The 27,880-nt window shown below is 40.0% G+C and overlaps 1 protein-coding gene across 1 annotated transcript in view; it reads right to left on the bottom strand.

Moving 5' to 3' along the window:
* The window catches only part of si (sucrase-isomaltase (alpha-glucosidase)), a 73,509-nt gene that overhangs the window by 28,136 nt on the left and 17,493 nt on the right, over positions 1–27,880 (bottom strand). The window contains exons 15-28 of the mRNA XM_034700287.1: positions 27,312–27,483; positions 25,167–25,283; positions 22,047–22,201; positions 18,604–18,688; positions 14,017–14,073; positions 10,595–10,719; positions 10,349–10,437; positions 10,137–10,186; positions 9,443–9,634; positions 6,274–6,420; positions 5,951–6,157; positions 5,709–5,863; positions 4,144–4,312; positions 250–346 (exon numbers count right to left, since the gene is read on the bottom strand). Coding sequence (XP_034556178.1) covers positions 250–346; positions 4,144–4,312; positions 5,709–5,863; positions 5,951–6,157; positions 6,274–6,420; positions 9,443–9,634; positions 10,137–10,186; positions 10,349–10,437; positions 10,595–10,719; positions 14,017–14,073; positions 18,604–18,688; positions 22,047–22,201; positions 25,167–25,283; positions 27,312–27,483 — 1,817 coding nt within the window. The remainder of the gene's footprint in view (positions 1–249; positions 347–4,143; positions 4,313–5,708; positions 5,864–5,950; positions 6,158–6,273; positions 6,421–9,442; positions 9,635–10,136; positions 10,187–10,348; positions 10,438–10,594; positions 10,720–14,016; positions 14,074–18,603; positions 18,689–22,046; positions 22,202–25,166; positions 25,284–27,311; positions 27,484–27,880) is intronic.

Genomic DNA, 27,880 nt, shown 5'->3' with positions numbered 1-27,880 from the left:
CATTCTTTTGTTAGTGTGTTGGTCTTATATAAGACTGCCTGTCAGAGGACATGTGCCATAAACATAGAAAATGGCCCTGCTCATTAATACATAAGTACTTACTGTTTACATTAGTGTGAAGCTGTGTGCATGTGAGGGTGGTTGGTTTCATTAGCATACAGGGAATGTGCATGAACTGGCAATGCATGTTTATGTCCCAGCATGTGGGACCCCTCATTGTTAGTGTGTTTGTATGTGTGTTTCTCTCACCCATGGCATTGCTGTTGAGTAGGAGCACACCGTGAGCATCAGAAGTGGTCTCAAGGCCCATATAGAAGGGATGCACTCCATAGCAGTTTTGCTTATACTGTAGTAGGGCAGGAATGAAAGAGGAAGTGTGACTGTTGGTTGAATAACACATCTGTTCTGTGATTTGTTCTTATGTTTGTTTGTTTATTACTTTGTTTATTCATGAGTTTTTGTCTGTACACCTGACAGGGTATTTCTCATTGTATTTTTCAGTATGACAACAATGCTACTAATATGGGCTTGCTCCGAATGCTGTCAACATTCACAAAAAGTTTTCCAAAGGAAGGCAAAGTTTCTTTCTTTCTTTCTTTCCACAGCCATCCTCTATGCAAATGAATGTGCACTGACAAAACAACTACAGTATTCAAATATATTCCTCTATATATTATGGCTTGAGGTCATAAATGTCAATCAAGAGCTGGGGCATAATAATAATAATAATAATAATATTATTTATATAACACCCTTATTGAATTTATATAACACCTTTTAAATGCTAAGATTAAATAAGGACGTCCTTAATGTAGTATACAGATTAATAAAGTGAATGACATAATTCTAGCATTGTGGGTACCAAGCTAAAGTTAGAGTAGCCTGGTGCTGACTTACACATAAACAATTCCCATTGTCATCTTCACAAGGAGGACTACACTTTATGAATTTAACATTGGTTTTCGCATTCAATATCTATGATACCAAAAGCTGAGGTATCCCTATCAGATCAGGAGTTAAAAAGTTGGATCCCTGTGATTTTCTTCATACACACTTCACTTGTGAGCTTCAGTAACTACTCCCTATGATACTGTACATTGTCCTGTTGTGATAAGTTGAGCTTGAGTGTGTGCACTCCATGATTGTCCTTCTGCACTGTGTGGGTCCCATTGTGTCCTTCAGTGTTTAGATGAGAATGGAACCAGACAGACTGGGCCTACGAGGAACACATAGAAAGGTGTCGGGGGACAGGAGACCTGCCACTTTTAGATGTCAAGGTCCCGCAAAGAAAACTCACGGGCATGTCACACTCCATCAGCCTTGCTCCTCTGGTTCATGAGATCTGGTTAAACTGTAATACAATAGCTCTGAGGACTTGCTTTCTCTCTCTGTTACCAGTTTTGTTTGGAAGCGTCGTGCCTTCCTTGCTTTGTGAGCACGTATGTCCTTGTGGCTCTGCTGCATGGTGTTATGGCCTGACTCGAGAAGAAGAAAGGTCATTGACTTGTCTACTAATACAGAGTGACAGTGAGTGCCAGTGTTCTCTAGGTCTCTCTCCAAAGGTCTGTTTTGACAATTACAATAGACCCTTATTGACTGTAGCAGTCTATTATGGAGTCACATTTCATACCACGATACTGAGTCAATGATAAAGTTATCCCCTTCATACTAAACAACAAAGTAACATTTTCCTCAGCAATGAAGGATTGATTCAACAACAAACTATGTCTTACTTCCATCTGTGTGCTCCCAATTAAACATACACCCATGCCAATTTTCCACATATTCATTCATCTGTGTGCAACTCTGGTTTAATGTTTTGACAAACTCCAAATATCATCATTTGCTTGCACATCTTTAGAGTAATTTCTTTATGAGACATGATTGAAAGCACAGAGGCCTATACTCAAGACTACACCTTCACCCACTGACAGGCAAGACAGTTCAGAGGTGTTTGAACTGCTACTTGAGCTGAAAAAGGAGCAATCTCTGAGCCCATCAGCTATAATCTGATGACGATACAGCTAAAGGAAATTGTTAGCTGAATGTGCAAATGTCTGTTTGTAAGATTACAAAAATCAATCATGAACAGATGACAGCAGATAATGCAAAAGACAGCATATTCCATCGCTTAAGCTCTGAACACTGACTGTTTCTCTGTACACAACCGATGACTGATGGGATACTAGATCTACAAATGGAAACAATATCACTCCAGACATTACAGTAAGCTTGCCTACAGGGTGTGAATGTATATGCTGATCATGTTCACACAGATTGATATGGCAGGAGTAGTACTTACATTACCAATGCCCTTAATTGCACACTATTTCTATATCAGGGTTGAAGTGGCGTGGTAGGATATATAATCAATGTTTAAAGATTCCTGGTATACAAATCAAGAGAATCACCAGATTTTCTGTAGTTTTTAATTTTTGGTTGTAAGACTTGAGACCATTTTGGTATTAATCCGTCCCATAGACTGTATAAATAATGGACGTAATATCTGTGATGTCACCCATCTGTTTCTGAAGCTATGTTTGAAGCCAAACATTGGTGGGAGCCATATTCGGATAGGCTGAAGTCAAACTAACTGCTGTCGAGCTTGTGTGAGGTAAAAAGGTGGACTTTGAGCCTCCTAGCCAACAGCTACAGTGTTCCCACCTGTCAATCAAGTCAGCTGTGCCTGTCATAATGGAAAACTCATAATCTTAATATCTTTGAAATTGCCGCGTTCTGAAAAATCACCTCCCATACAGTGTGTGCCGATTGAGAAATGAGCCATCCAGATTACACTTTTTTTTTGTACCAGGCTGTACACGTGATTATTAAACGTGCTTTAAAGATCAGCTTGTGCATTGATTTGTATGTGGTTTCCAGTACTTCTGGAGCCAGCCTCAAGTGGACACTCAAAGAACTGCACTTTTTAACACTTCCACCTTGGCGTCAGTTTTAGTGGCCAAAGGTTGCCACTTGATCCATCCATTGTATTTTACAGCTTATCCCTATTGTGGTCATGGGACTTTTGGATTAATGAATAGCCTAATTAGGGATGTTAACAATTAATCGAGTATCGATCAATTGTTTTGTTAAGAACTTACTCAAACATTTTCGATTTTCTATCACATGAATTGATTCAGCTTTTAGGGAGGACCTTTTGCACGCCTCAATATGATCCCTAGCTATTCAATACTGTCAATAATATACATTGTGTTGCTAAGGAAAAATTTTATTTACGGGAAAAAAGGCATTTGGCATTGTTTTTGACATGGAAACATCTAAGTTTCTTATGATTAATCTTTGATTATGATTAATCAATAAAATATATCATGAAGTTAACATAAAAAATGACACATTCTGTTATTTCTGTTATCAATCAAGTTTAGATTAATTTATCATCTCAACTAATGTCCCTTTCACGTTTTGTTTTATTAGGAGTATTAAAAGTATATCAAATACTCTGTAAATACAGAATCCATGTCATCTGTCGCTCCAGCTGTCCGCTCTGTATTTTTTTCCCTCATTTCTCTCCACTTTTCTTCCCTTTTCACCCTCACTCTAATTCCCTTGCTCGTTGAGGGGCCCCGTAGCACTTGTCTGAACCCCGTGGAGCCGTCTTGACAGCTCAGCAATTAGGCTTGATGATGCTGATGCAGGTGGAAACCTCAGCCTGTCTGGCCTTGACACCAGCAGGGAAAACATGATGACACTCCATAACTGCAGTTCACATCAAGAGCAACACATCAAAGTGACACGAATGGCAGAGAGACAAGTTTACATACTGTGCAGGGATTGTTGTTTACAAGTCACCTCTGCAGTCTCTTGAGGGTTTAATGTTAAAGGCAGTCACTGCAGGGTGCATAGTTATATATGGCATGACAAGCTCAAAAATTGGTTTGGATGAAACATGCCAATGCTTGAAAAGAACCTGCGCTGTAAACAATAATTTTGCTCTGAGTTAAATCTTAAGCATTGAAATCCTCACCACTCCAACATCCTCTCAAAAAAAAAGATACATTAGTAATCTATGCCTCTAAAGCAGCATGATGTAACAGGTACTTCAGATGAACATAAGTGTTGCAGTCGTGTTCTCGTGTGCGTGAACATGTCAAGTCACAGTAGGTGCTGAAGTGTGATACTTACACCAGGAGGCTGGTCCTTGGAAAACATGCCCCAGGTGTGATAGTTCAGGTTGTGTTTATATGTGGAATGCTCCGTCTCTCCAAAGCCGTAGACAAACTCTGATGACAGTCGAGTTGACACTTGGATGAACATGTCTGAGAACGTGAAACCTGGCACATTGGAGTCCCAGCTGTGAAAAGTAGCAGAGGATTAAAATCAGCGAGCGATGGAAGGAGAAGGGGGAAAGGGTGTTATTGTCAAAGGGAGTTAGTCACAACATGTTTGACACGAATAAGCATAATAACCAGTAGGAACTGCAGGCATATACCTCAGAAATTTTAATTAGCAACATTTCAACTGACTCTTCTAAATAACACGGGAGGCTAAACTACAAAATAATGTCACCCACTTGAAGATGTGCTTTGAAAAGACTTCCCAATGCTTGGCTGCTTTGTATGACATTATGGCTGCTGCTTAAAGGGAGGAAACTACTTTAGGCGCTGATATATGGAGTAACTTTTCTGCGTATATCTGACTGGGCAACAGAGGAGTTGATTCAGCATTGTTACTACATTTTGCCTTGGAAAAACTTGTAGAGAATATATATCCAGTGTCTTACTTTATTGTTTGTTAATGTGAGCATCTATTCTGCCTAAAATGGCCTTATGAATCACTTCCCTAGTGGGCTATTTAAGGGACGAGACAGGGTTGCCTTCCCTTTATTATAACAAATGCTTTTTTTACTTAATGTAATAATCAGGACAGTAAAACCTTTTAATTATGTATCAAACCTTTGTTTAATGAGAACCTTGGTTAAGTTAAAGTTGTGTTTTTTAAGAGAGTATTTTCTATAGTAACACAGCACAAACTAACATTAAACAGATCACATAATTTAAGTACAATGCACATTTTCTTTATCTTTAGATATTTGTTAGGGATTGGCATTTCAAGCAATAATACTACCCCCCGCCAGAGGTTGTCGCTTGAGCACTACAGACATATTACCAGCTACTGCCGCTAATGTTTTTCTTCTTCTCCTCCTGTTAACTACTTAATGCGGTTAGCAAACAGCTTTAACACACTCTATAGCTGCCTTCAGGCGGGAATACTGTATAACAACAGGGAACCGGTGAAAATTATGAAAAATTTTACTTTTAAAATGAGATAATAGTCGCCTTAACTCTTTGGTTTTTAATAAGTGAGCTGATATTCCAGCATTCGAAAATCATGTCCTGTCCCTTACATTTATCTTACAAAATCATGACTGAGCCACAGGGATCTTGAGACGGCAACTTCTAAACTCTGTTCAAAGTATGACAACTAAAATCAAACCCACATGAACTTCTTCTATGATGATGCATGTACCTGAACAAGGATGAAATTCAAAGCAAAAATCAAGAGAGTTTTAATCTTTAATAACTAGTGTTTAAAAGGAAGCCAATGTGTTCTACAAGATGGAATGTAACTGGAGAGACTTTTGAAAGACACTCAAATACAACATACCAACGCCCAACACTGGAGAAACAGAATAAAATATCAGCAGGCGGAAACAGAAGAACGCCAAATAAAGAACATTGGGTACTCACATTGTGGTTCCTGTACTTTTCCTAATGACCTGGATGCCAAACGGGTCGATGGTTATATTGACCTTATAATTCCTTCTGTTCTCGTTAGTCTCAAGTTCAGCAGGAACAGACAGCGGCACTGGAACCTCATAACGATCTGTAGATGGGTCCCAGATCTGGGCAAGGGAGAGGTGTTAGTTTGCATGTGTTGATACTTAAGAAAAGAAAAAAAAAATTCTGCTAACACAAAGGGAAAAACACACCTTGAACTGCAACATGTCACTGCTGTGGTAATTGATCTGGACACGGAGTGTGTTGATGTGTGGTGACCCTTCACGACCACTGCTCCTGTACTTGCTGTTCTGAGTGATATCGACTGTCATGCCTGAGTCTGTGATATGGTGTTTTGTAACCGTGTATCCGTAGTCTTCTGGGTAGAAGCACCATGGAACTTTATCAAGGGTGCTTGGCTGAATGGAATAAGAGAAGAAAGCAAAATCTTACAGTTTTAAAAGAAAAGCCAACTGTTTTCTAGTTGTCTGGTCATGTCAAAATAATATACAGTGTGTGCTTGTCAAACTCTCACCTGCCAAATGCAACCTCTTGCCTCGCATTTTGCCTTATCAGCATTTTCCTCTGGATAGCAGTCAAAGCGCTGGTACTCATCTGCCACTCCCCACCGCACAATATAGGACTCTCCCAGTGTCAATGAGAGGCCAGTCAGGAAAAGAGCCTGTGTGTGTTTGAGACACAGCAGGAAAAAATTAATTATATATAAATCCAACAATGCCACTGTGAGAACATCCTCCCCAAAGTTTCCTCTGAGCGAACATCCTCCTTATGCAACCAAGCCCAGACACACTTCCTTGAGACGGAGTGCGTGCTTGGCGTTGCGTGTGCTATCAATTAAGACACAGCTGTTAATTTCCCTTGCCGTTTCAACAGCCTCAGTTGGGAATTATGACTCACTCTTACAACAAATCTCGGGGAGCCCCTTTCACTCAAGACACTACAGTCACCATCTGAACCATCCTCAGCTGGTGAGGAGGCTCCCGGGATTTTTGTCAGTATTCATTTTTTTTTTCGCGTGTGTGTTATTTTGCTTTGAAATTATGCTCCAATTATTCGGCTGTGGAAAATGCATCTTGTAGGACTCCCAAGACTGAGTACTTTGGAAAATAAAGGAAGATTGCAAAGGCAAGAATGGGCAGGGGAATAATTGCAGACACTGAAAGAGAAGAGATGGAGTTCAGGCAAATGAAGAAAATACATTAAAAATACAAGCTTTTACACATCCTCAGTTAACAACACAGAAGGCAGTAAAGGCTTCATATTAAGAAAGGATTGGTTTGAACGGTCTAAAAAGAGCACAACACTATCAAGAGAAAAGATGATGCAGGGAGCAGCATGTGTTCCATACAGAACTAATGATGTTCGGCTGCTGGGAGCTACATTCAAGGCCCAGAACAACAAGGCTTACAAAGACTGATGGACATGACAAGCCTAAGTTTAGGTTTAACAGCACATTTACCCTTCACCCCAGGAAATGATTACTGGGAGACTCATTTGATAAATGCATGCTTGTGTGTGTTTGACCAGTGAGACCTTGAGAATCTACACAAGCATAAGCCAGCGCCACACACACACATGAGCACATGTGCACCCAAAGTAAATCCTTATGTTGTTACTTAACTGAACCTCTTGACACTGTATAGACTCTTGGCTCTTGCTCATAACCCTGGATGCCTTCTGTGGGATCGCTGCTCTTAGTCATCCTTTCTCATTCTTTTTTTGTCTTCCTCTCACATGCACACCTACACACGCACACACACACACACTCACTCAGTGCTTTTATGGTTCTCAGCAAATGTACACTGTTATCATTTCTTACACTTAGAGGCTAACCTTGAAATGTACAGTAATGGTTCCACATTTGGTCTGATTGAAACAAATGGCAGACGCCTACAGGAGTAAGTAGTGTAGACCTGATCCAGCCTGCATCTGTCCTGCATCAGTGCAGCGAGGCTGTCCTGGAAATGCCTGAAAATATACGCGTGTGCATGCGTGCGTGCGTGCGTGTGTGTGTGCGTGTGTGCGTGTGTGTGCGTGTGTGTGTGTGTGTGTGTGTGTGTTTGGGGGGGCATTTATTATGACTTTGTTCAGCTAGACAGTGTCAGGCCATCTGTTATGTAATATGTATTACCTTGCCTTCTTACTGATCTTCCAGTTGTGTAAGATGTTTGATTCTGATTGGTCAAAACCCCTTGAAAACCCCTTAACAACATCTATTAACTTTCACTAACATTAAGTTTGATCACACATCATGTCAAATAAATCCAGGGTAAAGCGTTCTGGCACAGTTTGCTTCTGCTTATTGACACCATAGGTGAGCTAAAACCGTTAGTTTCCGTTCCCATCAAAACGCTAGTTTTGGTTAGCATTCTAATGCGGCTGGCTAAGCAACATGGATATTTAAATCTTGGATCCTGTCCAGCATTCCTAGCAACTAGCGGAGCAGGTGAGAGCAACTTTAGGTTACTGATCGCTACTAAGAAACTTAAACCATGAGCGGTGGTGATGATAGCAGCAATTTTAGAAGTTGTGATTTTTGCCTTGTTTATTTCTAAAGGTGTGAGAACCGCAGAGCTCAGAGAAGAGAGAGAACTGAGTGAAGACAGTTTAATGCTAAATCACCCACAACAGGGAGATAAGTAAATCAATGTAAATCAACAAAATTGTCTTTTAATCAAGTTTTTTTTACCCACCGTGTTTGTATTTGAAGTTAATAGCCGGGAAATAAGTGGGTGGACAAGACCCCTCTGATTCGCATCAGGGTCTTGTCCACCCTATTGAAATTCTATCTCCCATAACTACCTGCTAACCAGACATTATCCCTTACTTGTCACTGTATTATATACTCAGTTCCAATCCTAAGAAGGGATTATTTCCAGTTATCTTGGTATCCTACAATATGATTAATTTAAGTTTAATTATGATGACTAAACAGCCAATATTTAAAAAAAAAACCATCAACATACTTGATGAATAATGGCAGAAAACAGGTGGTATTAGCGTTTTTGTTTTCTGTGTTTAGTTCTAAGTCACCTGTAAAACTTGAGTCCAACTTTAACTCCCTGCTTGGCTCTGAGCTGGTCTTCAAAAACTCCTCAAGGCAGCGTCTGAGACTCTAGCAGTTGAAAGTGCCACTGGTTATCTGTCTCCCTGCTGTTTGGTGCTGTGCAGTTTGTGTGCAGTGGGTTTGTCGCAGCTTCTTTTACTTACTTAAAGACCTGCCCTGTGCTGCTGGAAACAGAGCTGTGAGAAAGCTTAGACTGAAGTGGTCTGACAAAGTTCTGATCAGTGAAACCAAAATTGAAAGCTGATAAGATATAGCTGAGGAAAACTGTACATCCTCATGATAATGTGCTGGAACATGCAAATAGTGATGTATAATACATGTCACATTCAGTCCTTCACACTACATTCATACACTAATGGCAGAGGGTGCTATGAAAAGTGCCTGACTGATCCAATTCACATGCATTCACACTGTTGGCTATGTCACTGACAGCAATTTGGGGTTCATTGTCTTGCCCTAAGACCCTTTGGCATGGGGAGCTGAAATCGAACCTTCCAACTGAGAGATGACCAACTCTACCACTGAGCCACAGCCATTCCTTTACATCACATGGTTGTTTAATTCAAAATTTTATTATAGTTTGGCGAGGTCATCATATATGAACATGTAACTTTACCTCATTGAATCGATTATGTTGGATATTGCTGTCTGGCACAGGGGTGGTATTGTTTCCTGCTGATCCAGTGCCAACATGAGTCAGAGTGACTGAAGCGGGTGGATGAGGGAATCCAAGGATAGTGATGGTCTCAAACGTAATGTTGGCTGGGTCCTCGTAGCCAGCATGTGTCGCCTGTATTGTCAGCATTCCCTGTCGCGGACACACATAAGCACAAGTTAAACTTCAGAAACCATGCTAACCTAAGTGGTACGGATAATTTTACATATTACAACATGATTGATAACTAGATTGATAGATGGGATCTCTAGCAGTGAACAACAATCACAGCTTACATATCTTGCTGTTATCAGGTATACTGGTAAAACAACTAGCTTATCAACTCCCAAAGCTCTTGTCCATCAGTCAAACAGCTGTTCCAATAGATTTTCCATCACCCCAGTGCAATGCTAGCACACAGAAAGAACATCATCAGCATGTTTTAAACATGCAAGGCAATCCTGGGTGCTGTGGAACATGGAGTACTTGATCTAACAAAGCCTTGGCCGTACACCATGGATCAATCAGGCTTGTGTTCAGGACAGGGAATGTCTAACAGTCTCTTGTGGTTTTGGACAATAAACTTGAGTTAGGATTAGAAGGAGTATGTGGGCTGGAGTTAAAAGGTGGCATGGATTTGTACTGGGAAACTTACAGATACAGCAGAGAATTGGTAGTGGATGTGGTTGCCAGTTTTAACAGTGTCTGTGGAAAGAAAAAGAGCAAATGCGGCCTTCACTTGTTAATGTCTATAGCTTAATAACATAGTTTCAAATCAGAGCTCATTATAAAAACTCTTTAATTAGTGCTAATAACAACATAAAGAAGACTTTCTCACACATACTCATACATTTGCACACACAATACCTCTAGAATCCCCATCATCCCAGAATAGCTCCCCAGCTGCCTGGTCTTTGTCATCAAGAGCAACAATCAAACCCATGGGGTTACGGCGACTGCAGACATACGTAAACAAACACATATGTCGATGTTAAATGAACCGCACCAGTGCTACATATGTCTGTACACATGGGGTCAGGCATAACAAGAATATACATCACATGTAAATTCTGTATGTGATAGCATCAACAGTGTGTGTGTATGTGTGTGTACCTGTAGGTAGTTGTGACATCAGGTGTTTGTGTGGGGAGGATTGCACCGCCTCTGATGTGTAAACCAAGCTTGTCAGCAGGTAGATTCATGTCAACCCACTTTTTGCGGCTCGTCACACGTTGCATCTGACAACAAGGAAATCTATTAGTTCAACTGTGTGTTCCTCCATGTGATGCAGTGTGAGCAGGTCAGCATTAATCCCCATGCTGTCTAGTTCAAGGTTAGGACAGGGGCCACAAATTTGTATAAGCCTGGACTGGAAATACTGGCAATATGCTCGTATAAAACTGTCATCTAAATGCAGCCAGGTTTTTTCTAGCCTCCACCTATTGTGCTTTGGTATCTAAAACAGTTCTACACAGGGCATTCTAACTGCCCCTTGGGATTGTTTTAATTTTAATTTAATTTAATTTTAATTTGATCTTTTTTTTAAATTTCCTTTGGCATCCAGGCATTCAGATTTGCAAGTTTTCACATTGCTTTAAGGGACCGATATAATTCTGTGTTTTTGGGGTGCTAAAACCCTTGAAATCTAAACTGTAATTTAAAGGAAAATTCTGCGTTTCACTGCTCAAAGTTGCCCAACACATTTCTGAAAACATTAAAATGCTATCACAGAGAGTAGCTCATTTAAGAGTTTCTGAAACGTGTGATTTTTGACAAAATAACAAGTTTGAAACGTCAGGCTGTGCTGTTCTACAAATCAGCACTTATTTAAGTTGAGAAAACAAACTTCTTCGTCTCTCTCTCTCTCTCTCTCTCTCTATCTCTCTCTCTCTCTCTCTCTCTCTTTCTCTCACTCTCTCTCTCTCTTTATCTATCTCTCTGTCTCTCACTCTCTCTCTCTCTCTTTTAGCCCCTCAACTCATTTCTCTAAAGGCCCTGATAGAGCTCAGTTAATTTCAGAACCCCTGAGGACAGACTCCTCAGACCAGCCTCAAACAATTTTAAACTCTCTCCTCTCCGTCTCCTCTCGTTCTCTGTCTACCTACTTCCTTCTCTGCGTCCTGTTATTCTCTCTTGTGGTGCTCTAATTATTTTTTTATCCCATTTTCTTTCACTCCCATGGAGGTGTGTGAGTGTGTCTGTGTGAGATTGTGTGTGTGTGTGTGTGTGTGTGTGTGTGTGTGTGTGTGTGTGTGTGTGTGTGTGTGTGTGTGTGTGTGTGTGTGTGTGTGTGTGTGTGTGTGTGCGCGCGTGTGCGTGTGTGTGTGTGTGTGTGTGTGGTGTGTACCGTTTTATATAGTACAGTAGAGTATGGGTGAGTGTGGGTTGGAGTTAGTGGAGTCTACAAGCAATTTCAGATCTTATCACGCCTTCATTGTCTTCCTTAAGGAGGTCTTCTCTTCCTCTCCTCTCTTTATATCTACCGGCCTATCCTTCCATCTATCCACTCCCCCACATACTGCATACGCCATCCCTCTTCTCTTTTCCTTTTCTCATATTCTCTTTTCTCTCTCTGTACGCAACACACTGTCCTTTCCCACTTTAACTTCCTTCATTTCCTATCCCCCCTAATTTTTTTCGCTCTTTAATCCCACTTTTTCCCCATTCCTTCCTCCCTCCAAAACTTGTTTTTCATGGTCATTTTCACAACATCAATACAGCCCCCCTTACCCTTCCATCCTCCCACCCAGAAAATCACTAGGGACCAACCAGGACAAGGGGCTGGTGGCAAGACAGCCAATCTAATCGTTCATCTGATCAGTGGGCGCTTTACATCACCACTGTGACGCCCAAATAAGGTCCCAGAGGAGCTCAACACCTCTTTTATCTCTCTGTCAGGGAGATAGTCTCTCTTCTCTCTTTCCTGTCCCCTCTTTCACTCTATCTTTGTCCTAACTCCCGCTCTGTCTTATCGCTCTCAGACTCAAACAAAGAACTCCAGGCAAAGACTTTCATGTGATACATGTGGTCCTTTGTGTATGTGTTAATTCCCCTGATGTAACACAGCGCTTTTAAGCCTGTTTGCGATATTTCTAGTGCATACTGATGTAACTAATTAATTAGGTACACCTGTACAATCGTCATATTCAAGTGCAATAACCCTGCGATTAATCCTGTTCTGCTTATTTGTCATCCCTTTTTTCTCATAGTGTGTAAAAACTGACAGGCATGTTAAATCAAACCTACATCATTTTCATGCCTTTTTTTTATGAACATGATGTGTTTTTTTGTATGTGTAATCTGGCTCTCTCATGCATGTAAAATGGATAGCAAAAAGGAACACCCACACTGTTCTTTCTAATAAAGCAAGACATAAAGTATTCTCACATTGACTATATAGATATTTTTGTGGGCCCCATACATTAGAAATAATTATATTTGTTTTATGAAAAATTTATTTGCAGGATTTTTATCTTTTCATGTTTTCATTTTTTTAACATAAGCATATTGCATTCACATGACAAAAAATAAATAATAATAACAATTAGAAATAATAATAAAAAGAGGATTATCTTGGAATTATGAAATATTTTTTTCTGAATAAAATAAAAATTTGATCTACTTTTCTGAATTAATGAGCTAACCAGCATCTTAGTTGCACTCCGTTGCTGGTTTTTTTTTTTTTTTTATTACCAGCTATGATAGCAAAAGTTGTATTTATATACAACCTATGATTTAAAAAAAGTTTGGATGTTGTGTAAAACCTTGATTAAACCAGATTATGATACTATCAAATATCAGTTTTTCACCATTTACATCCACACTGTGTCCCAACTTTTGGGGAATTGGGGTTGTGTTTAGGTTTGTCAGGGATGTTGTTTACTGCGATGAGATTAAGGTCCGAAGACTCCTTGTCCATTTTCTTCAATTTGGTGGATGTCACTTTCACTCAGCTCCTTGTGTGTTTGAACACCCCTTGCTAGTTTCCATGCTGTTTCCCTCGTCTTGACTTATTTTCATTGCTCTGGACTGGCAAGCCATACATTGCAGAACTCAAGTTTTGTACCCTCCAAATAAATTGAGAATACTATTGAAAATAGCCTTCACGGGCGTGGATGTAGCCTAATGGTTAAATTGTGCACCACTATAGCAGGCAGTCTGGGTTTGATTCCAGACTGTTGCCCCTTTCCAGCATGTCATTCCCCCACTCTCTCCCAGTTTCCTGCTCTATCCACTCGCTGAATAAATGTGTAAAAGCCCAAAATATAACTTTGTGCTGTTTTCGTATGCTATCAGAAACTAACACATATCGCCACATCATCAGCAAAAAGAGGTGAAATCATTAACTTTTCAAATGTGCCAGAGTCCTTTCCACAAATTGAAATAATATTAAGTGTGTGATCTGTTTGTCCCTGGCATCTCTCTTGCTTTGAGTTTTATTTCTACTAAAAGCATTCATCATGGATGCAATTTACTTTCTTATGACACATCTGAACAGGAACTTGATGTTCTTAAAAGGAACAAAAAGGTCTCACCGATTCATAGTCGTACCATACAGCATCTGGTATGTATGCGCGCACAGTGTCCACACCCTGCAGAAAACAAGAACAGTTCATTATCTAATATCACATGTAGAACAATATTTAAATGAATAATTTCATGCCTTCATTTTGTTGTGTAGACATCAAAATGTGGAAGTCTGTGTTTGATCCATGTTTGCTACGAGTATAAGTTCCACTTTAGCTGGTAGAAACAACCCTGACATTTTAATCGTACAGGGCTTAATACACTGAAAGAAGCTATCATACATCACAGAGGATATTGTGCATCAGTGCAACTTGATAATAGAGAAGAAGATAAAAAGTTTCCATCAAACAGGGTTATGTAGAAAAAAAAAAAGCCCATTATCTGATACAATGTTCCCACAGAGCCCTTGTGACATTTTAGACTACAGTGCTCTGATGCAATAGCTGATGGAAAAGACAGCATCAAGCTATGACTGATATGTGACAACCTTTGATGGCTTAAGGTGGGGGACAGACAGGAGCAATCAATAGAAGAACACATAGCCTTTGATAGCGTTGTCACTTCCCTGCTCTTTGTGACAAGGCCGGACAGAGGGAGAGAGAGAAAGATAAACACAGAGGGCACAGCGAAAGAAAAGAGCAAACCACAGGTCCTTCTCAAACCAGACTGGATTGTGAAATACACTATGTCAGCTGTGTAGGCCATGGCTGTCTGTCAGAGGCACTGATGGCACCAACATCCTGCTCCCTTTCCTTCTCTCTCTCTCTCTCTCTCTCTCTCTCTCTCTCTCTCTCTCTCTCTCTCTCTCTCTCTCTCTCTCTCTCTCTCTCACTACAGCAGTATGTGCAATTTTGTGGCCGTTGGGTAAAAAGAAATATGACAAAAAAAACTAGGGAAATAAGCTGCATGAGAACAGAGGACGGGGGCAATCAAACAGGTGCATTGGGAGTTTGAAAGCGAAAACAGCCAAAAGGTACACTAAAAAGAGTGAAATATGATGGAGACATATTTCTGTAATGGCCTGCTAAGTAAATTAAATGACATAATGTCCCCCTAGGAGGGCAAATTTGCAGTTTGAGGCAGATCACCTGTCACAAACGCTGCACAGCCTTCGGTATTACGGCCTAGGGAAATAGATGCTCCCCCTATACCTCGTTTTCTGGTGTCTGATTTGCTCGCGGCGCCAATCACTCACTTGGCTGACAAATGGGAAGGGACTGCAGGACTTAGCAGGGCTGCTAACTGTGATTGAGAGGGACAAGGCGTGAGGCCTGTATCCTCATTTAGAGCACCGAGGCTCAGTTAGCCATGAGGTAACTTTTGATCAGGTGGGCCAAAGATTCACGCTGGCAGAATGATCAGATGGTAGCCAAGGTACATGAGAGGGCGAGAGAGGGATACAGGGGTAGAGAGAGAGGGATGGAGGAGTGGGGGGATGTATGGGATGAAATGAAGCTGGATCACAAGGGTGAGTTGACAGCAGCTGATTAAGAGAATGCAGATGAGATAAGGGAGCCAACGTTTGATGAAAGGATGAGCTAAAAAGAAAAGCGAGTAATGGGCAAGAGGCGGGAGAGTGGAAACATGGATGAAGACCAGAGGGGATGACAGAGAGAGAGTGCAGGAGATCTCCCTGGTTTATCACAGAGATCAAGGTTAAAGCATTGACTGATCTGAATGAGAGAGCTAGAGCATCATTAGAGAGAGGGAGAGGCAGAGTGATAAATAGAAAGAGACAGAGAGGGAGAAACACATGAGAATAATGAAAAAGGAATGTGAAGGTAGGTTGTGAAGGGTTGTTAAAGATCAGCCGCTGACCTCACTCGAGTAGCTGACACTATCTTCATGTGGCTCTTCACAGCCTGATGCATCTGCGGGCACTCTGTTCTTAATGCCTGCACTTAGCCTGGTTTACACCACAACACCATGGCTCAGCAGTAACCTGTCGCCACACAAGATGAATATTCAGCCACCTCCAATCTTTCATTTTGAAAGAATCTTCAAGTGGTGCAGCAGAGGTCTGAGATGCCTTTAAAGCCAATGTCAATGTGCAACACTGGGGCTGCTAAAGCCTGTTTGCAGCAGATTAAGTTTTCATGCCCGACTCCTTACTGGCCATGAAGATACAGCTTAAAAAATATATGACTTTCAAACCCAACACAGACAATTTAACCCATAAAAACCCATGGTGACACGGGTTTTAAAATAGACTTTAAATAACCTGGAATCTTCCTTATACAACTTTATGTTTCAACTTAACTCATTAAGTGCCTAAGTGACATATACTATACACCCTGGTGTGGTTGTCATGTGATAGTCATGTGACTGGGACAGGATGTGACTTCCTCAAATGGTGGTGACTTTTGACCAATAGTTAAGGAAGTAGCTAATTTCAAAAAGCTTGTTTTTTGATACAATAGGTAAGTTTAAACCCATTTAACAATTATAATGCTTTAACAGTGAGTCCTGTTTTACAGTTAACCAGTTCTGACCATATTTCTTCAACAAATTAATATCAAAGAAGTTAAGAAAAATCACTGACATAGTTTGTCACAGGGAGGAAAAAATCTGGTGACCTCTATGTCACAATAGCAAAAATGGTAATAACCCACTCTATTAATTTAGCTGTTTTAATTATTTTGAATGTAAATATATTCTGTTGTTGAATTCAAAGTGCATTAGTGCAAAAATGAACACTAAAAATGTCTAATGATGTATATATTATATAAATGGATAACAACACTTTTTTTTAAATGTCTGTTAATATAACAAACATAATTTGACTGTCCTATTCTGGTGCCATTTTATTGTAATCATTTTATTCTCATTGCTTTTTATTTATATTTTATTTGTAGTATGAATAAGAATAAGCTCTACACTCTTCAGAATGCACTTGAGTTCATCTTGGGAGATGATAGTGAGTTTGAGGGATGTGACACACAGGGACAAAGATACTTTACATCTCTTATTATCTGTGTGACACTCAATGTTTTAATTTTATGTTGCTAGCTTGTACCTGTTAGTTTTCTATCTGCTATGAACTTCAGTGTAAGTCAGAGGTAAGCTTTTGTGAAGCTTGCTATTGACCAATCAGCAGAATGCAGTCTGGCGTTACTCTAAAGCATACAAACTCTATTTGAATATTTGTCTGAATTGTTGGCCAAATTAATTTTTAACTCTTATCAAGTGGAGAAACATGTCTTGCACTTTCCATCCAAACTGTACTCAACTGCACTGCACATAACTCAGAGTCATGAAGAATAACTAGTTTCTAACACAAAGCTGTCACATGGTACCATGATGCAGAAAGTGAGATTTGTAGGAAATTAATGCAACATCTGAATATCTGTTACAAGAATACTTACTTTTACTCCTAAATACGTTTTTCCAACAACCTTTAATTCCATGCACAACATTTTTTTGCACCATCACAAGCAAGGTCATATTAGTCCTCTGCAGAGGTTTATTTCTTTTGCAGTCATTACCCTCAATTCAATTATCAGGGCACTCTGATGCAGAGCACATTGCTTTTAAAGAGACGGAAAAATAAGTGGTTGGTGATAATTGATGCCAGCCCATAACACACCCGCTGAAAATGGGTTTCTTTTTATCCTACTCTGTGTCTAATGGTAAGTACAATTGAGTTGTGACCCTGGCTTTGAAAGGACCCAACATCCCTACCCCCATGTCTGCTATTAGTGCTGTTTTTCTTTTGATTCCCAAACTTGACAACCTGTAAAGTCACCTTGCAGACAGCTCGTGCCCCAAGGCAACACAAGCATAACCCTCCACTTCTTTAAGAGAAACTTTTCCACAATCACTCTGATTGAAGTTTCTTCATCCCTGGCCCCACTATGAATCCAATTTGCTTTCCACAATTCTGTAATTCACAAGAGGCCAAGCTAAATTGCTTATTAATCAGGCCACTTTGACAAGACCCCGTTCGCGGTGTATGCACGCATACACATGCAAGTGTAGGCTCACACATGAAAATGTACACACTACACGTGCACACCAAGACAAACATTCACAAACACACATATACACTCTTCTATCTACACTTCTAATCTGCTAGTAATGAGGTCAGTGCTCTCATTAGAGCTGAGAGAAAAGAGGGAGACTATGAAAGAGAGAAGAAAGAGGGATGAGAGGAGGAGAGAGCAACAAAGAAAATCCCATGTCATGTTTTCCCAGTGGAGGTCAGGGGGTGTGTGTATGTATGGCTGCGTTACTGTGTGTGAGTAACTGATCTGCAACATCTCCTACACATTTCTCCATGTACAACATGTATGTTTCTGTGAGGCATCATAAAGTTCTGATGTCTTCAGTACACATATGGTACATATAAGTATGCTTAGAGAGGACATTTTAATTGACAGACCAAAGCCTGATCAGGTATTCTGTACACATGTTCTGGAGTGTTGTGGGGTTTTGTGTCTGTGTGAGATTGTGTGAGATTGTGTGTGTGTGTGTGTGTGTGTGTGTGTGTGTGTGTGTGTGTGTGTGTGTGTGTGTGTGTGTGTGTGTGTGTGTGTGTGTGTGTGTGTGTGTGTGTGTGTGTGTGTGTGTGTGTGTGTGTGTGTGTGTTGGCTGACCTGGTCCAGCACAGGTGTGATAAGGAAATGTTTTCCCCAAAGGAACTGGCGGTCCACCGTCCAGGTAGCACTGTCAGAGTAGAACCTAGTGCACAACAAAGCAGTGTATCAAATTAGCTGATTCCAAACACAAACTGGTTATATAAAGCTACCTTCTTTTACTTTTATACTTTCAAGATTGTTCACAATTAAAAATAAAGATGTCTAAATACTATTGGCTGCCAAAGCTTGCCTAACATAATCTTCACTTCTCATTACAGACCATTTTATTAAAGCTGCTAATTGCTGCATGTCTTCTTCTGCTGCTGGATGTCTATGGTCAGTTGGTTGTCATACAGTCATCACATCTGGTTTATAGACTAAAGCCTCCTTATCTTTTCTTTACTGTTGGACCATTTTGAAAGATACCATTCGATAGATTTCCACAAATGATTTCCTTGGGCTGGATGCTTCAGGCTGTGTGAGCTTGTAAATGACAGTTGGATAGCTTCAGCTGAATTATTGTAGCTCAGGTTATGTCTTAGGTCAGCTCTTCTGCTTGATTGCTGCTCAGAATTTAGTTTGATATGATTTAACATAAATGGCATTGATGGCTCTCTTATGCTGTGCTTGAAATTGTACTGACGGGTGTTTGGTTTTCCATGCTGCTTAATCCCAGTCAATCAATTTTGAATCTCTTCAAATTAATTTGCAATGTTTGTGTTTTAATTTTGCATTGGTAATAAAAAACAATAAAGATCATGCAGACATTTTTTTAATGGCAAGAGCTTTCTTTGGTGGTATGGTCCAGAATGATCAGTTATATACTCCTTCAATTAAATTGGTTTTGGACTCCCCTGGTTTGAAGTTGCTAATTGTACTTTTAACTGATGTATACTATGTTAGCTAATATCTAAAGACAAAGTGAAAATATACTATTCAATATTGGTTTTAGGATTTTTCATAGTAGATTACAGCCCATAAATTATTTTGATTCATTTAATGCTGAGAAAATAAGATGACTGGTTAGATTTAAAGTAATATACAACAGCTGTATACTTTTGCATCTACACACATAACAAAAAAAAACTCTGTCTACAAAGACTACCTCACAGGTAGGGGTGGGAATCGCTGAGTGACTCAAGATACGATAGGATATGCAATACTTGGCCCAGGATAATGATAATATCACAGTACTGCCATGATCAATATATTTCATAAGAGAGATGTAATGATAAATTACGATATCTAATTACCCAAATAATAAAAAGTGGTTACTAAAATGCAAAGGGAAGGATTTATGTATGTATTCATTGCACTCTGGTTTAGTGTCACTGACATGAAACAATCTTCATTTTTTTATTTTGTAAATTTCCAGAGCTTTAAAAATATTGTTGGTGCAAAAATGACATATTCCTTAAAAAATGGCACATTTAAAAATGAAATACATTGTAATGCTATAACAAACACAACCATCTCGGGTCTGTAAACTGTTCACATTTTATGTTCAAACTTTAAAACACATCTGTTTTAATGTTAACATGTGTGACTGTACCTATAACAGGTATTCACTGTGACGTCAATAACTACAGCTGGATCTTTTCATGCAGCACCCATTCCTTTAGTCTCCGGAAAACTTCTGTCATGTGAGAAGCACTGTAAGTCTTGTACATCGTGCTTGTTTACACACGTAGGAGCATTTCCCTGTTGTTTTCAGTAAAATGAGCAGCAATATCACATAGCACTTTGTGGCATGTTAAGTCCACCCGTCGCAGTTGAGTGAAATTCTCGATGCAGACTTGAATACTAGGGGTGCAACAATACGTGTATCTGTATCGAATCGTTCATTACAGTGGTCACGGTTCGGTACGCCCTATGAACTGAACAATACGCAATTTAATATTAATTTTATAAACTTCTGACGAGGCGCTCTGTGCTGAAAGTTCAGTGGATCTGCGCTCGACTCCTCCGGGCTGCATTGTCGAGCGCAGGTCCACTGAACTGCGCGCTCCTCCCACATTCATTCAGTCCAAGCTGGTCACGTTTGTTTTAACTGTGCTTTATCTGGAAATATATATTTCACCATACGGCGGTCGGCTGGGTTCATGTTTTCACGTATGTATGTGTGAGCGCCCGCATGAGAGGGAAGCACGAATGTCCTATTTGGTTGCAGAGCAGAGTTGTTCCGTGGTCCTGTAGCTGTGTGCAGCTTTGTTGATAATGATGCTAGACTGGGTGATATGTTTTTAAAGTGCGTTTATGCATTACTTGTGGTCTTATACTGCATGCTGTGTAAGACTTCAGCCTGTACCGGACAGTGTTTCCCTGCCGTTATATCGGGGGTGGCACCCACCGGGTCCCGCCCCCCTTGGAAGTCAAAGCAGAAATGATTACACCTTGTTCTTTTCGTTAACAGCCATATGTTATTTACCTTATTTACATGATGGGATCTCATTTCTGTCTCTACATGGTTGCGCGTTCACAATTCTCCTCTGCTCTCTATCGCACACAGCAGATGCACAGACAGACAGACAGACAGACAGACAGACAGACAGACAGACAGACAGACAGACAGACAGACAGACACACACACACACACACACAAACGCACACACACACACACGCAACACCCCCATGCACAACAGAACATGTGTCAGGTACAGCGGCCCCTGATACATTTAATTTAATCTAAAAACTGTGCTTTTGAGCTGAATCAAATGTTGGTAATATCAATAAACTACAAGTAAAGAAAAGCATGGAAATTTCTCTTTTTCTGTATCAAACCGAACTGAACCGTGGATTTTGTGTATCGTTGCACCCCTATTGAATACATCCGCCATCGTTCCTCAGCCGGTCTCAGCATCAAGAGCTGCAGCAGCCTGTACTCTTTTTTTGTTTAAAGAGTGATTAGTGCCTTTCTAGCTTTTTTTCACTGCTGTCTGACATCCTTCTATCTTCTTGTTATTTAGCCACTGTCAACTTCTTCTGCGGTCATTAAACTGCTGTTCGGGTTCCTCTCATCCATGCCATTAGCGCCACTGCAAGTTATTAAGTTGTGAGGCGTCAAGTCAAATCGAGGGAAATCTAGCACTGTATTTATCTAATTAATACATCGATATTCCGTCCCCTTATATCAATATTTGTATCACTGAGATCAGGACCACGATATATTGACATATTGATATTTTGTCCCACCCCTACTCACCTTAAGTCTGAACGTTTAACCTTCACACCCTTAAACACCACCCATATTACAATTAGCAATCACAAACCTTGAGCAATCAAACAAATCAAAATAAATGAGAAATGATGGCATGTAGATTAACTGATGATTATTCTTGGGGTGTGTACTATTATTATCTCTCGTTATCCCGTTAAAACCCACAGTTCAATCATCATCATTAAATTCACAAAGTTATAGTGGACACTACACCAGTGTTCACAATTTAAATTCAGTGACTTACTCATGCATGACAGGACGCACAACAGTCTCCCCCGTGGTGTGGGCTTTGTAGAAGAGTGTGTAGAGGTAAGGCAGGAGTGTGTAACGAATCATCAGGTAATGTTTAGAAGTCTCCACCAGCGTTGAATTAGCGCCATATGCAGCTGGATCCTGGGGCTGGGAACAGAAAGACATATTAAAGGGCTAGTGTTGATAAATGTAAAAGGAGAAAGTAATGATCTGTCTTTTATCCACAGGGGGCAAAAAAGAGAGAGGGATGATGTGGTGAAAGAAAAACTTGTTAAAATGAGGGAAGTGAAAAGAGAAAAAATGGAGAGACTTGAAGTGAGAGGAAAGAAAAGATTGAAGAGGAATGATGGGAGAGTTGAGAGGCTGGGGGTAAGAAGGGGAAAGAAAAACAAAGGAACTATTCATGTCCTCTTATTTTTTTCAGCCTCACCAATTTATTCATGAGGAAAAAGTGGACATTAACCTTATTTTTAATGATTAAAATGGAAATTAACTTCACATAGGACTAATCTAAGAGCAAAGTTTGCTAAGAAAATGAGCAAAAGAGAACTTGGAAGAAAGAAAAAAAGGGGAAAGTGTGTGAGAAAGAAACAGAAGTATGATTTAATTTCAATGATAGTGGAGAGTGAGAGGGTGATTAGCTGCTAACAGGCCGTGCTTCTCTCATCTGGCTAATCATTTATGCCCTCGGCACCTCTGAGAGTGAGATGAGAACTGTGTGTGTGTGTGTGTGTGTGTGTGTGTGTGTGTGTGTGTGTGTGTGTGTGTGTGTGTGTGTGTGTGTGTGTGTGTGTGTGTGTGTGTGTGTGTGTGTGTGTGTGTGTGTTTGGTATGTGTGTGAGAGTATATGTTTCGACTGGCCTGCATGTCTGTGTGATGAGAGCCATGATTAGGGCAAAGCAAAGGTCACACATTAGCTGTCTCGTTTAGAGGAAATTCTCCTTCAGATTCATCATCATCATGTCCCTGTCCTCAAGCAAATACAATCCCCTCACCACCATCATCTCCACCACTTTCCTTGCAACACACATCATTTCTTACTCAGCCCCCAATTTGCCACTGAGATGCCATGCTATTTCTTAAGAAGTGTTCAGCGTGGAAATGTCACATGGCAAGTGTTGTGAGAGCATCAATTCTGAGCCTATTCAATGCTGGATACTGACCTATTCCTGCAAGTTATGTACACTCATCTAGGATAATAGCATAGTGTGTTACATCAATGTAAACACTGTTGTTGGCTAAGCAGGTGCTTACCTATATTTCTCTAATCTGACATGTGACATTTGAATTTGTTATATGCTTTTTAAGAAACATTAATATAACTGAATTACTTTCTCAGAACCTAAATTACCAGAAAAGCGTATAGCATAATTAAATAGAGTATCCATTTTCTTTGAGGGATGTGAGCTAATGCTAACTGCCTGCGTTAGCATTTTGGCCACTCTTTGCTTCTGACTTACAAAAGGAAAATTCCAAACTTCTACGTTAATTCTTAGTTCATAAAAACTTTTGTGTAACATATCAAGAATATCTAATGATTATAAAAGATAATCTTTGTGGAGTTTTACAGCTATTGAAGAGTTTGAATAGATCAAGATTTATAGGAACCATTGACAACACCATCACTCTCTGTAAGTGGGGTAAATATTACAAGTCATACATGAACCACTAGACATTTTAGACACTACTTTATATAGCAAACTGAAAACAACTCTAATAATATATATTTTTAGAGATCCTACTTCTCTGGCATAAACCGGTAAAATACATTGTGTTTAGCTAGCTTTATTATCCCTAAAAAATTGAAGAAATTAAATATAAAATGACAAATCTTATGTGTTTAAAAATAACTTTTTGAGTTAAAAAACCTATATTTGACTTACACTTTTTTCTTCTTTATTTTTCCTTCGTTGTACTTTTTATGTTAAGAGATATTTTATGAATACTATACCTGAAAGAAGCCATGAACATTTTTTGTTATGAAAAGAAAAACATTAAAAAATGTGTATTTATTAATTTATTGTCAAGCTATTGTTCTATATGTTCTAAAGTTTTGAATAAACATAGATCTTGTCATGACTCGGTTTTCCATTTTGTAGTAGCCTACTTCCCCTCTGTGTGGGAGCTTATTCTGATAGCTGCTATGGGAGATCAAGGAAACTGACAAATAAGGTAACAATGGTTTATCTTAAAATGTTGAAAACATCATCTCTCGTGTGTCTTTACAATCCCCTTACAGAGTTCTAGTTGTAGAAGTTGTCGAATAGTCATGTAATATTAGCTTTTTAGCCAACCCATAAGCTAACATTAGCTAGTTTGTTGAGGCTGATTATCACAGTTTCATTTTCATCTGACACCTGGTTGCCTCCATAAATGTGAAGCCTGCTTTTGTCTACCTCTGTCTGATATCCAAGGACTCTTTCTCTGAAATGAACATGAATTGTGTGTGAAAAGGAAACGTTTGACAGATGTAGTAAATTGGCAGTATAAGGGAACAAACAATACAAATACAAAAGCACTTTTTCAAAATTGTTAAAGCATTGAGCTATAGCAGACAAACCTGGCGTGGAATTGGCTGAGAGTAAGAAGGATACCTGTTCAAAGGTTTAAGAGCTTGATGCCTATGGGGAAAACCCACTGCTTTGATATTTTACAATACATTGGCTGCCTGTTCCGCCATATGGCACATCATACTATGGCAATTTAGCCTAATTTTCCATTAGCATTATCTTTCACTAAAAGTACAAGATCTTAACCTCTTTGATGAGTATCAGTCTGGCACAGGGCTCCTGAGCTACATTTTACTTCAGGCTCAGATGTTCAAATACCCACAGCAGCTATAATAATCTTCAACAGCTAACATCAGTATTAAACCCCAATTTAGGAGTCAAACTGCTCCCACTTTATAACATCCCACCTGTATGATGATAATACGCATGGACACTGAAGGACATATCTATTTTAATGACTTGGTATCTATAGCACCTATACAATGTTATGAAATCAGCGGTATTCCCTGCAGCACTTTACACCAGACAATGACCATGTGATACATAAATCTAGACCTGACAGTGTAATATAAGATATGTAGAACAAAGTGGCTTTACAGTACCTTGTAGCCTTGAGCGTTGTGGTTCCGGCTGAAGGGATAGAAAGCTCCCACCTGCATCCAGCGGCGACATAACTCTTCACTGCTGTCATCAAAGAAACCACAGATGTCAGCTCCGATCTGAAATACATAAGCGGACGACAGCTTGACATTTAGGTTGAATGTACAGTATATTTCTATTAAGGTCTTAAATGTTAAACTGGATGTATCGGACTCCTTCAGATGGAGAGTCATTTGAGTTATTTGAGTAAAGGGGGTTGTTGTAGATTGTGAGTTTAAGATTGTTTGCTGAAGCTATAATAGAATAAAGTAGCTCTGTGTATATTATAAATGTCAATCCAGGCGCCTCCAGAAGGAAAACAGACAACTGAATTCTCTTGCAGTAGTATTCTCTGCGGTAATGTGATAGCTGGCCACATATATACGTCTTTCTCAACGTCTATTCAAGTCAGTCGAGACTTATTAGCAGGAAGTATGAAAGCAGTGATCTTTATTTACATTAATCCCAGAATGCAGTCTAAGAAAGATACTTGAGTCAAAGGCCAATCCACAGAGACTGCTTGCTTGTATTGTTTACTACTGGACACATTTTACAACGGACTCAAGGGGTGCAGGGGAATTGATCCAGATCCGATCTCTCCTGCTGTCTCTCTTTCTGTCCCTGTGGGTGTGTGTTTGTGTGTGCGTTCGTGCTGAAGAACCTGAAATCTTCTTGACACAGTCCCACCAGGATGTAGTTGGCATCCGTGAGACCACCTGAGGTGCACAGCTGGACAAATGCGTGTGTTTGTGTGTGTTTTTGACTCCCTGTTGTTTTCGTACCACAATTTGAACTCTGTGCACTGCTGATGCGCACATGTACAAGTATACAGTACAGAGTGCTCTAGGGGACTGACTAGCAGTGCATTTTTTTTGTTTTTGTTTTTTTCCCAATTTCCAAAATGTTTTAACTTGCTGCTATTGCTGCAAAGAGCCAGTGTGCTTCCAGACATGTTAATGGATCTTCTTCCAAACGCTCTTGCCTGCCCCTCTGTCTCCATGCTTATATTAGAACATAGATCTCAATTAGCGTCTGAATCCTCAAGAGACACTTCTGAATGCCAGAAAGTCTTGTTAACTAAACCAAACATAGGAAAACAAGAGCTAGGAACACTTCTATCTAACTGCCTAAAATTTGTTAGATTATCTCTTGTGTTCAAGACTGAGACTTGCCTGGAATTTATACAGGGAGCCTGTGGGCCGTGCAGCCAGGATCAGCTGGGTCAAGTATAGAGAGAACAACATACAAACAGGTCACAGAGCCTGTCTGTGGTTGAATTACTTCTCATTTGGATAGTATTCCATTACTTTTGTACTTTTATCATTGCTGAGTATGCTACATAACTTTAAAGTTGTGTTTTTGTAGGTTTAGATGAGTTTTAAATTAATAATTCTGCTCTACTTTGTTGACCTGTTAGCTTCTGACCAAGTTATCATCTTAAAGACATGTTGTGGTCGACATGGATCACGGATATGTGGCTGTTTTGTAGCTGTTAACAATTACATCCATAATCCATGAGCATTTCTCTTCTATATGATCTTTTAAACGGTCGGGACTCCGTATATGGAGTTTTATTTTGAAAATTGAGCGAATGTTGCAGACGATCCTGGTGCCTAACTTCCTGTTCTGGTCATTTTTCTCTGTTCAGCTTGACGCATGCTTGGCGCGGGATCTGTCGAAAAATAGACTCGAAACGCATCTGTAGTGAGTGGCGTGGGGGCACGCTACTGAGCTGAGACGTGCCACAGCATTCAAATGGGCATTGGCTAGAACAGGAACATAGCGACTGAGTACTGCACGGTGCTGACATAAAGCGACAGCTTACGTGTAAATCGGGGGTTCAGCTCTTGGATGGCTAACATTTAACCTTTTTCAAATTTGGAGGAATCTCAAACTGAACGCAAAATATATTTTCAAGAATGTTAATAACTCCTAATAAATTTAAAATTAAAGTGTGAAGACATAGCTTTTTCCTCTATGTCTGAAGCTACAAAAGTATCTTCTTTGGTCTGTAACATTAACAGTGACAAGGTCCAAATATTTTGTTCCTGTCACACTGTATAGTTTTCTTAGCATAAGCTGTACCCCCTGTGTGAAGTTTTACTCACATAGGGAATCCCAAAGAGTCCAAACTCTAGCATGCCAGGGATGGCCCATTTGATGTCGTTCCAGTTGGCAGCATTGTCCCCCAGCCAGTGACCCGAATACTTTCCCACACCTGGGAAGGAGGAGCGGGTCAGCATGAGGGTACGATTTTCTCCGAAGACACTCTGCAGAGCTCTGTGGGATGGAGTGGAAGCAGCAAGGGGAGAGGCAGAACAAGAGAGAGGGGCAGATAAAGAGGTCAATAAGATAACAAGGACATGGGGACTCAGTGAGAGAGGATGACTCAAACAGCACAAGGGAGTAAGAGATATCAAACACATACACAAGCACATACAGTGCAAACTCACAGAGAGGAGCGAGATAGAGAGGTATTGGATGGGGACAACGCCAGAAGTAGTAGTACTTTTCTTTCCCTATTGTTCATTATTATTTTGTTTGATGAAGAAAATCGAAGTCGCATCGATTTCTATGACAATAGAAAGCCCCAATGATGTTTACAAAATGTGTCTCCTGCCAATAATACATTTTAATTAGTGGAGAGAGAGAGGGAAAAGAAAAGGAGGGAGTGAAG

The sequence above is a fragment of the Notolabrus celidotus genome, chromosome 14 (assembly GCF_009762535.1).
Source record: "Notolabrus celidotus isolate fNotCel1 chromosome 14, fNotCel1.pri, whole genome shotgun sequence".
NCBI lineage: Eukaryota > Metazoa > Chordata > Actinopteri > Labriformes > Labridae > Notolabrus > Notolabrus celidotus.
This window is presented reverse-complemented; position numbering and strand designations above follow the sequence as displayed.